The sequence below is a fragment of the Ipomoea nil genome, unplaced genomic scaffold, assembly GCF_001879475.1.
Source record: "Ipomoea nil cultivar Tokyo-kokei standard unplaced genomic scaffold, Asagao_1.1 scaffold0100, whole genome shotgun sequence".
In the NCBI taxonomy this organism is placed as follows: Eukaryota; Viridiplantae; Streptophyta; class Magnoliopsida; order Solanales; family Convolvulaceae; genus Ipomoea; species Ipomoea nil.
Window position 1 is genome coordinate 345,432 of NW_017616528.1, and position 11,940 is coordinate 357,371.

The 11,940-nt window shown below is 39.3% G+C and overlaps 1 protein-coding gene across 2 annotated transcripts; it reads right to left on the bottom strand.

Moving 5' to 3' along the window:
• LOC109181264 (transcriptional corepressor SEUSS-like) lies at positions 1-11,611 on the bottom strand. 2 transcript variants are annotated; one of them, XM_019331041.1, is made up of 4 exons: positions 11,403-11,611; positions 11,163-11,231; positions 8,622-8,719; positions 1-69 (listed from the first exon to the last, which is right to left on the bottom strand). In XM_019331041.1, exons 1-4 carry the CDS (start codon positions 11,535-11,537, stop codon positions 48-50), a joined length of 324 nt encoding a protein of 107 aa, XP_019186586.1. In that variant the 5' UTR covers positions 11,538-11,611; the 3' UTR covers positions 1-47. The 2 variants fall into 2 exon arrangements, with proteins under 2 accessions (XP_019186586.1, XP_019186637.1); XM_019331092.1 differs by lacking the exon at positions 1-69 and adding an exon at positions 640-715 and having other exon boundaries at positions 8,607-8,719.
• Positions 11,612-11,940: the final 329 nt, after the last annotated feature.

Consider the following 11,940-nt stretch of genomic DNA (forward strand, 5'->3'; position numbering starts at 1 on the left):
GTATATCCCAAATCATTTACCAATGGAACTTCTAAAGCTTTGGCCAATTAACGAGCTGAGGTAACAAACCTGACACAAATTGAAGTTATAAATAATAGACAGACTTATATGCTAAACAAAGGTGCATGATAACAAGTTAAGCAGATTCAGTATCATGAAGACATGCATTTAACAAATTCTCTACACATTTTTTCCATTTCGTTTTTAGCAGAGAGGACTGGTGAAGCCTCCCAATCTAGTTGGTCACTTTCAATGAGGAAAAAAGATAAAGTTCCTTATACTAGTCAAGAATTAAATACTTCAGCAGGCGTGTATGAAAACCATTTCCTTATCAAGTATAGCTTCTTTCAAAGCTTGTAAAGCTTTGCTGCACCATGCAGGGGGTGCACAACCAACCTTTGATTTTTAAAGACCATGCAGTGCCTTTTTGAGTTTATAAAGCACCTCAAAATTCACAACTGAAACATGATAGTCTACTAAGCGAAATGTAACACTGTTTGACACCATGTATAGCACCACCTCAAACCATTAAACATACGGCCGATAACTTCCCATCAATATTTACAGTATAAACCACATGGGACTGAAGTAATGTATATATAAATATTGCAGGAGCCAATGATAGGCTAAATCTTCCAGGAACATATTTTATTTGGAGGCAAATGAACTGGAAAAACAGTGATATTAATATATTTCAAGAAATAATGTACCATTACTATATGGAATGTAACGTTTTCCCTTTAATATTATTATTATTATTAAGATTATTATAACAATAATAATATTAAATAAGTGGTGCAAATCAATAGGCTGACTAAGTATTAGAACTTAGTCAGCATTAGGTAATTAGTTACCTACATTGATGGGATGTAGGTTATTTAGACTCCCAAGTCCTCTCACTGCTCAGTTGACGTATCATACACCATCTAGAGTCACTGAGAGAAGTGAGAGAAACACAACCAAATCTACGGTGATTTTACAGCAGCCCGAGGAACTCCCGCCCGTCAGACTACGAGTCCAGGCGATCAAGGTTCTATCAAGAACATAAGCTATGGCGGGAGGTTAGTGGACCTAACTTTTATTTATTGCCACATATATAGTATGCTCTACGTGGATCAATGTTCTTACATTTGGTATCAGTGCCATTTTTTATCTCTGCCTAGCCTTTTGATTAATTGCATAATACAGCTTGTTTACATATGATATACCATTTGTATAATTTAGGATTTGTATGTAATGTGCAATTATGTTTGTTGGGCTGCTGGAAATATTTGTGTAAACCTTTTCCGCATTTAGAATTCAATTTTTTTTTTTCTGCTACTGCCCACTGTTCATTCGCCGAATTTGGTTCGCCGGAATCTTAAGCTTACCGGTAGACCATTATTGAGGGAGGAAAGGGGCCGAAATTTTCTTTCTCCGGTCATTTTCCTCTCTTTTTTTTCTTTCTGACTGACTGTCCGCAGAGGACGGCGGTGGTGGCGGAACTAGGTTTTTCCCGGTGGTGACGCCACAGCTGTCTCCTCCTTCAAGGGATCGGTGGTGGCCGGCGGCGGAGACAGGGGCATGGCGGGGCGGCGGTTCGCGAGCGGTCCGGCGGTGGTGGCGGAGTCGGGACCTCCCGGCTTCTCCGTTGCTGCTTCTATTTCTGTTCTGCATCTCTGCTTTCGCTTGCATAGCAGATGAAGAAGATGATGATTATTATGTCATGGGCTGGGTCTGGCCCAATTCGGCCAGACCTGGGCTCCATTAAAAAAAAATTCTTTAGTTCTGGGCCTGTGCTCATTTGGGCTTCTTGAAATTTTTTTATTCATCATATTTGGCTTCTTCTTATGGATTTTATCCAATTGATTTTTTTTTTTTTTTTTTTTTTTTTTTTTTTGCCTAAAGTTGATATTAAATTATAATTATTTTGAACAAATTATTATGTTTCAATTTGTTTGAATTTTAATTTAATATTGAATTTCAGTTTAAGTTGTATTCAGTATTACAATTTAATTGTGGAGCATGAGTTATAATATGCATAATCTGAGCATGTTTTACTGTTTATTGCATTAATTATTTGGTTGTTATAATTATGCATATGTTAGAAAAGCATGTTCTTTTAAGTATGAATTTAGTGTCTTTTAGGTTTGAATTATATGCCTATTACGCATGTTATAGTGCCTTTTAGGTGAATTTAGTGTCTTTTAAGGATAGATTAAACATATTATTTTACTCATTCAGTTATTGCTCCGCTCGTGCCTTTCTAAAGCTATAAAGCACATAAAGTACATCAAAGTTCTAGTTTACCCAAATTTAAAGCCTTATCCATAGGTGTATAACCATCTTATAGATCTTTCAAACAATTTTACTTCAAATATGAGAATACATGACTTAGTGAAGTTTCTTGGGGAAGTATACTAGTTCTATGGCCCTGGCTTAAAAGCCTTGTTGCTACTAGTCCCCTTGCAACGCTACTCTGTCTAAGGAGTTGGTATTTAACCGAGCTTCGTCTTGACCAACTTTCCTGGGAGTATACCTAAAGATTGTCTATCATGTTTTGGTTTAATTTGTTTGCTAGGCTTTAAATTACCCTTTGCCAAGTGATTACAATTTTGTAATTAAAGAGTAGTCACAGCATCTTTAATTGCTTAAATTGTATTTAGATTAACTCACATAAAGAGTTGGCAATATCCTTGTAATTAATTCTATATGATATGACAAAATTTAGCCCACACGCAATTTTGTTGTATTTGTAGGATTGATTAGGATGAAATGCCAGACTATGATCATAATTTGCCCACGGGGATTATGTATCGGCATATGGTTTTGGTAGTTTTGTCATCAAGGGTGGAAAAACCCAAACCGTACCCATTCTGGTTTTCACCATTCACTTTTGGTAAATTCATTATGCGTAAAAATTTAGCCCACATGCAATTTTTATGGCATTTGAATTTATCTTTTGCATAAGTTTGCATTGGCAAAATATGCACTTTAGTTCTTTTGTGCCTCGAAAATCAAAACTAACAAACTCATAATTTCCTTTCAGCAACTATCCCAACTGTCTCACCCATTCATGTTCCAATGCTTACTCCTAATAATCATAGAGAGTGGAATGATGCACTCCTGATCTACTTTGGCATGAATGAGATGGATTATGCTATTAACCATCCAGAGCCCCCGGCTATAAACGCGACAAGCACTCAAGAAGCCAAAGACCTTTGGGCTAAATGGGAACGGTCAAATCGCCTGTGCATTTTTTTCAAAGGTTGGAAATCGAGTTTGCATCATATGCGTGTTTGGGGTTGTCCGTCTGAGGTGAGGATTTATAACCCACATGAAAAGAAACTTGACCCGAGGACTATAAGTGCTTTCTTTATTGGGTATGCACTGTAACACCCCCACAAAACAAGCTATAATAAAAGCCTTAACGCATGCAGATACCATAATAAAACACTAGCACAACGGAAGATAAAAGGGTAACTGGATAACATAAAATCCAAAAACTGGGGTGTTATGCCACGCTTATCAACACGATAAACGCTACGGCCAAATCTGCATGGTATACAACTATCCAAAAACTCATAGTCTAAAGCTAAACTGGTTCACAGGCCGTAAGACAAACGAAAGGAGCTACACTATCGGGCACTAGACATCGCGCTCGTCTAGACATCACCTGAAAGATCACAAAGATAAACATGGGACGACGCCCGATCAGCGAATAATGCTGGTAATCCACCAATACATGTGAAATAACATAAATAGGTAAGATATAAGTTGTAAAGCCATTTTCGAAACGGAATACATATATATAAGTCAAAAACCAAGATCAATAGCCAACATAAGACTCAACACTCTCAACAAACAACACGGGAACACATCCCAAGACCACAAGAACAACACGACTCACAAAAGAGTCAAGGCATGATCTATCATCACTCAATAGATCAAAACCCGACAAGTACAACGCAAAAGAAATAAGACTTACACACCCGACAACACATGCCTCCGTGACTACACACGTCACAAGAGAAGAACATACAACACCGGCTACAATAGCCCTCGCGACATCACCCATCACGAGTTGGTATGCCTGCCTTATGCCCTGTTCCAACCTTATGGCTACCCCCAACCTTGTTTCTTCTTTCCAACCATTACCTCCAGGACCCCTGTACTTCTTAGTCCAACCTTTTCCCTCCGAGGCCGCCGTCCCCCACCAACGACCACCAACGAGACCACCAATTTCATAGTACACAAGGTACCGTACACACACACGGCGACACACGCCTTCCCAAGAAAATACGTGAACTTGACACACAGGTCACAACTCCATAATCACATCACGGCCACCACGAGGACCGCTGCAATACCTTGGTGACTAGTGTCCCATACCACTAATCGTGCAATCCAGGTAAAGCCACACACACCACACCTCAACAGGAATCAATCAACGGATCACAACGAAGGTATGAAACACACTCAATCAAGGAATGAGTCACAACCCAACAACAACAACGATGAATAACACAAGTTATCATCAACCAATCAGAAGGTACAAACAACACACATGCTAGCATTTAGACGCCAAACTAGCATTCTTATCAAACGGATAAACCAAAGGTAGTTCCGAAGAACACACAAGACACATCACGGTTCAACGAATCACAATGTTGAACACTTAGCACGATTCAAGACACCAAAGACCTACATGGATACCTAACACATAGTTCTAGACATACGAAACATCAAGAAGACACTCAAATAGTTCCACAAAAGAACAACGGGAAGTCCAAAGACCGAATACCGAGTCAAAAAAATCACGGGGAACAAATCCCATCATAACACCGAAGTGTTCCCCGCGGGTGGACCCACGGGTAGCGCCGCACCCGTGGTTCCGCCCGCGGGAACATATTCCCACAAGGCCCGTACCCGCGGGTGGGGCGACGGGTGGTGCCCCGCCCGCCGTTCCGCCCGCGGGTACAATCCTGTACCACAACAACACACTTCGCGGATTTTTGTCTCCAAACACAAATTCAAGTCCAAAACATGCCAAATCTCACCCAATACAACAAAATGACTTGAATCAAAGGAATAGCCAAGCAATGGCATACAAGAACCCTAAACACAAGCTCTAGATATGCATTTTCACAAGACAAATGCATAAACACTCACATTTCATAGCAAAACACATGTAGAATCCAAGAAATCACATATAGGTAAGCAAAATAGGTTTTGTAGAGCATGGGTTACATCTTGTAGACTAAAAGACTTCACTTTACACCTCAACAAGCTCTCCACAAGGCTCACTTTCCAAACCCACTTCAAGAACAAACCAAGAGATCATAAAGCTCCTACTTTTAAGAAAAAGACATCTAAGATGGAACCAAAAACACAAGATGGACTTAGATCTTACCCTCCTAGATGCCCAAATAGGTGAAAGGTTGAATCTTGGAAGCAAATCTTGAAGTCTTGACAAGGTCTCAACTTAGCTTGAAGGAAAAGCTACTCACCTTTCTAGAGAGAAGGTAGAGCTAATATTTTAGAAAGTGTAAGGGGTGAAATGAAGATGTCTTCTGGGTTAGGTTACAATACTAACACTTGGTGAAAGGTCAAGAATACCCTTACTAACTTTAGAAAGTTTAAGGAACAAGGGAACTCCCTTCAAAGCTCAAGGTACAACTTGACTTTGGAGTTGACTAGTCAAATACTAGTCCCCAACTATTAAATTTCAGGATTTTAGAAATTAATTCCTCAATTGAAATAGGATTAATTACTCAATTAATCCATGAATTGAATTTAGATTTTTGGGGTGTCACATGCACAGTCTTCTAAGGGTTATAGGTTTTATTGTCCAAAACATACGACTAGGATAGTGGAATCGAGAAATGCTAAGTTTCTTGAAGATGACTTGATCAGTGGGAGAGATCGATTTAAGGACTTAGTTCCTTTATTTGATCATGTTGACTCTTGCCCTTCAACGTCATCTAACGGAGTTGTACTTATACGCAACGCGCCTTCAGTCCCGCCTGCGGTTGTGCAACCCATTGTTGAGATTCCACAAGCTGTTGAAAATCAACCATTGGAAGAACAAGTTCAGGACTTACAGCAACCTCCTGAACTAGACTTCGAGCCAATGGTTGAACCAATTCAGGTTTTTCAGCAAGATCTTGAACCCACACAGACCAAAATTGAACCAATTCAAGAACTACATCCAGTTCCTGAAGAGGTAGTTGCGCCACAACCTTCACAAGGTACTGGTGTCCCAACATTAAGACGGTCTACTCGGGTGAGGCGTTCAGCAGTTCCTAGCTATTATGTATCGTATCTACAAGAATCTAACATTTGAGCTGAAAATGATCCCGTAAGGTTTTCACAAGCTACGAATTGTGCACAGTCCGATTTGTGGTTAGAAGCCATGAAAGATGAAATGAATTCCATGAAGAGTAATGGAGTTTGGAACCTTGTTGAGTTACCTAATGGGGCCAAGCCGATTGGCTATAAATGGGTATTTAAAACCAAAAGAGACTCATTAGGTAACATTGAGAGGTACAAGGCCAGACTCGTTGCTAAGGGATTTACTCAAAAAGAAGGAATTAATTACAAGGAGACCTTTTCTTCTATATCAAAGAAAGATTCTCTTCGAATCATTCTGGCTTTAGTTGCACACTTTAATCTTGAGTTGCAACAAATGGATGTGAAAACCGCGTTCCTAAATGGTGATCTAGAAGAGGAAGTTTATATGAAACAACCTGAAGGTTTCTCTTCTAGAGGTGGTGAGGATTTGGTGTGTAGGCTTAGGAAGTCCATATACGGTTTAAAATAAGCCTCTCGTCAGTGGTATATTAAGTTTGACGTGGTCATTTCATCATTTGATTTTGTTGAAAGTCCCTTAGATCCTTGTATATACCAGAAAGTTAGTGGGAGTAAAATTTGTTACCTTGTTTTATATGTGGATGCTATCCTACTCGCCACTAATGAGGTGGGGATGCTTCGCGGCGTGAAACAGTTCTTTTCCAAAAATTTTGATATGAAAGATATGGGTGAAGCATCTTATGTCATTGGCATAAAAATTCATAGGGATAGGTCCCAGGGCATACTGGGTTTATCGCAGGAAACCTATATTAACAAAGTTTTGGAAAGATTTCGGATGAAAAATTATTTACCGAATGTTTCTCCCATTGCAAAAGGGGATAAGTTTAGTTTGGATCAATGTCCTAAGAACGACTTGGAGAAGGAGCGTATGAAGGATACTCCATATGCTGAAGCAGTTGGATGTCTTGGCTATATTCAAGTTTGTACAAGGCCCGACATTGCCTTTGCCGTTGGTATATTAGGGTGGTACTTGCATAATCTAGGCATGGACCACTGGGGAGCTGTGAAGAGAGTTCTGAGGTATCTCAAAGGTACTAAAGACTTCAAGTTGGGTTTTAGGCAGACGGACATCCTGGATGTTGTTGGTTATTCTGATGCGGACTTCACTGGCTGTGTTGATTCTCGGAGATCAACTTCCGGGTACGTCTTCATATTGGCTGGTGGGGCTATTTCATGGAGAAGTGTTAAACAATCCTTAATAACTACTTCTACCATGGAAGCCGAGTTCGTGTCCTGTTTCGAGGCTACTTCGCAAGGTGTGTGGCTCAAGAATTTCATCTCCGGGCTTAGAATTGTGGATTCTATATCTAAGCCATTGAAAGTTTACTGTGACAACTTAGCTGCAGTCTTCCTAGCTAAGAACGAAAAATGCGGGAGTCAAAGTAAACACATCGACATCAAGTTCTTAGCCATTAGGGAGCGTGTCAAGAATAAAGAAGTTGTATTCATTGAACACATTAATACTGAGTTGATGCTAGCAGATCCCTTGACTAAAGGCGTGCTTCCGTCTAAATTCAAGGATCTGATTCAGAAAATGGGACTTTCGTCCACTTTGTAATTTTGTAAATACATTCAGTTTAATAATGAAATTCTTTTGCACTTCAGTTTTTCTTCAGATACTTCAGATATTTTCTTTGTGTGTGCACAACTCAGTTTTATCTCAATAAGAAAATATACTTCAGTGGAATTGAAATGAACATATGGTTTGTTTCATTAAGTTTGATTACCTAAAGTACTCAAAGACAATTTGCATTTGATCATAATGGATATTACTTGTGCTAAGGAGGACATATCATTATGGTTGGTGTAAATCTTGTTCTTGGGTTCCGTATTTGCACCGAGTGGGAGAATGTAACGTTTTCCCTTTAATATTATTATTATTGTTATTATTAAGATTATTATAACAATAATAATATTAAATAAGTGGTGCAAATCAATAGGTTGACTAAGTATTAGAACTTAGTCAGCATTAGGTAATTAGTTACCTACATTGATGGGATGTAGGTTATTTAGACTCCCAAGTCCTCTCACTGCTCAGTTGACGTATCATACACCATCCAGAGTCACTGAGAGAAGCGAGAGAAACACAACCAAATCTACGGTGATTTTATAGCAGCCCGAGGAACTCCGGCCCGTCAGACTACGAGTCCAGGCGATCAAGGTTCTATCAAGAACATAAGCTATGGCTGGAGGTTAGTGGACCTAACTTTTATTTATTGCCACGTATATAGTATGCTCTACGTGGATCAATGTGCTTACATGGAACTCACAGATTGCAATTATTTTGTAACTCAGAAACAGATACATTAGATGATGCATTTTGAGTGGCAGTCTGATATTTTTGAGTCGCAGCTCCAAGTTGACTGACCTGCAAAGAACACAATAAAAATTATACATATTCTGTAGTCCATCAGACTTGCATGAAATTATTATCTGTTTTAGTCAATATAAGTATATAACCAGCCAAGAGCTTTAGAATTTACAATTCCCCAACCTAACAAATTTGAAGCACTGAATTTCAAGGTTCATCATAGCTTCAGGCAAGAACTGTCAAACTCATACACTAAGATGTCCAGGAGTTCATGGAATTGCATGTATATCCCACTTGAATTTTAGGTACAACTTAGCTTATTAGGTAAAAACTTCAATATGGTATGATTGATTACCTTTTACTTAATTAGACGTTGGGAAGAGTAATAACAGGACCCTTTTAAATTCTAGCTTCATTAATAACCAGTGGAATATGAATACACTTTCCGTCTAAGAAAAATGCAAATCAATTTGACCTGAGTAGAAACATGACATCCAATTTGAAACTGAAATGATTTTAACTATTTTAACTTAATTTCAAATCATAGTCTTGAAAAATAGCAATTAAAGAGAAATACCAACCAGATGAGACTCAATTCAAAACTATGAATTTACTAGTTTGAAAGGGTAGTCTTCCAAAATTTAGAACTAATTAAAAAATAAAAGGCAAAAGTGTCAAATCGCACCATGAACCAATTGCGATTCTTCATGCCGCACCCTAACCTTTCATATATGCTGTTTCGATGCACAAACCATCAAATTTTGTTCGTCTAGACTTTTTAGCAGGTTTCCAGGTTACCTTGATGACATGGCAACAATTATGTGTTGATGTGGACTTATTTTTAAGATTCAACACTCATTTCAAGGTCTATGTGCTGATGTAGACTGAAGGCTATCCAACTGATCTTCAACACTGAGCTCCTCTGTAAATCGCCCCGAATTTTCGCCACCTTCATTATGCATCCGGCCGACCAATCTCAAAACCCAGAGGTACCGCCCTAGCGTTACCAGAATGACAGAGACAACATTACATAGTACTGTTTTTATGTTACTTAAAGTTAATTGTTCTTCATGATTTTCAGAAACTATTCTACTATTCTGAGAATAGAAAACTGAACCAAACAGCCGAGAAGTCCCATAAAATACACAGGTTTAGGCCATGGCACACATAAAAGAAATGCTAACCTCAAACTTCACAAACGCTTTAATTTAACCTGGGTTTATACTCGGCAGGGCAAACAAGAAGAGAGTCTACATAAAGGCTTCCTTTCGTGTGCGTGCAATCAATCTGAGTCGTGGAAATTTTCAATTTCATCTATCTTTTTCCAAGAATCCGACACGACAAAATCTCCGGCGTGGTGGTAAACCCATTTCTCGGGTTCACTCAGGTAACACTCCGTCGTCGTCTCTTGCTGGCCGTCCGACGTCGAAAGTTGAAACCTGTTACAAATTTTCATCCGCCTTGGGTTCTTTTCCGGCTGGAGGCAGCGATGCTTGTAGTGTCCCTAGCTTTGCATTGGACGTTGACGACGATTCTTTAAGTGAAGGAGCAGCGGCAGTGACCGACGACCTACTCTTCTTCCTGCGATTGGTTTTTCTCCTGTTGTGGACTTGTGGGCGATTGAGAAACGTAGTAAGAGGAAGAGATAATGGCGTTTACTAACCTTACACGACGTCGGAATCCAAAGCCGCGTAGGGGGGGGGGGAGGGGGGTCTGATAACCCAGGTTAACCACCAAGGGAGTAGCGAAGTCAACGCTAACCTTACGCACGGCAAATCACGATTGAAAACGTCCAAGAACTTTTTCCAACAGAGGTGACCGTCGGACTTCCTTCGTTCATAATCTCAGATGACCACCGGTAAAAGCATTTCAAGAAACAAGTAACGTTGTCGTTCAGACACCAAATACAGGAAAAACCTTAGCGGCGACGTAAAACCCACCGGGAACGCCGGAAACCGCTGCGACCATCCAACTTTCGACGAGTCGAAAATCCCAGTTTCATCGGCAAAAGAGGTCCGCCCTCCCTCGACGTCGCCGTCAAGAGGGAACGGGAGTCCGAGATGAGACATGAAAACATATCAGTCGGAGAACAATGGAGAGAAAAAAAATATATTGAGAAAGTAAAAAAAAAAAAAATGCCATGTCATATTTTTAATACATATTTAAATAAGTCAATAAAAAAATACCTCCACATCAGCATATTATAATGGGTAACTTGATGGCAACCTGCTAAAAAGTCTAGACGAACAAAATTTGATGGTTTATGCATCGAAACAGCATATATGAAAGGTCAGGATGCGGCATGAAGAATCGCAATTGGTTCATGGTGGGATTTGACACTTTTGCCAAAATAAAATAAAATAACACCACACATTGGTACTAGTACTGCAACATACATAGTAAAAGATAAGCACAAAACTCAGTGAGAAGAATTAAACAGAAAATTTCCCAGGCCAGATGAGGTATCAACAGTAGCCAAAAACTAATCATCATTCTGAACCTGAGGTATCAATAATCTTCTAGGGATAAGCTCCTCATGACGGCGAGCACAGAACTCCCAAGAGACAATCTATAAATTTCACGAAAAATGCAAGATTGTTATTATTTAGTGCAGGTATCTTCTCTTTTCAAGGTAGGGGAGGAAAAAATAACAAGACAGATATCAAGGTCCATTTGGTATATAAATAGTTCTTGATAAGTAAAAGTATTTATAAGTAAAGCTAAAAGCTCCATGTGTAACCTTCAGATCTGGTGAGAAGACTACTCGAAGCTGACCATCACGGACAACACGAAGTTGTTCAAAGACGCTCTCCTGAATTGCTTTTGCATAGTCCAGGACAATTTGCCCAGAAGAATTCTGATACTCACAAGGCATATCAACATAGAGCAACTCCTCCAATGTACCACTTTCATACTTTATCTTAAAGGCAAAACCTCAACAGTTGCCTCTGTAAGATCAGTGAGGCACATTTCAAATACTAATACCAATGAAAGAATCATAGACTTCAAGGACGAATGAAATGAGGCATAGAAACTATGAAAATACTGGTGCAATGCCTTTCTTTTTATGCGTAAAGGTATCATAAGTTCATAACACAACAAAAAATACCTACTAGATGAATTTCTTCAAGGAAAAACTCGATCTTCAAGTCGAGATAATACTTAGCTTTCCCAAGCTTTTATTTCAAAAACTCTGTCTTTAGATATGGGCTGACATCATCAAGCTCTTTAGATATTCCATCATCAAGCTCTTTAGATATTCCATTGATGTTTACACT

Coding starts and splice junctions, on each gene's coding strand:
- LOC109181264 (XM_019331041.1), bottom strand. CDS start 11,537: ATGCCTTGTGAGTATCAGAATTCTTCTGGGCAAATTGTCCTGGACTAT. Junction 8,720..11,162: donor GAAGATTATTGATACCTCAG/GTTCAGAATGAT, acceptor TGTTCTTTGCAG/GTCAGTCAACTTGGAGCTGC. Junction 70..8,621: donor TTACAAAATAATTGCAATCT/GTGAGTTCCATG, acceptor AATTTGTGTCAG/GTTTGTTACCTCAGCTCGTT.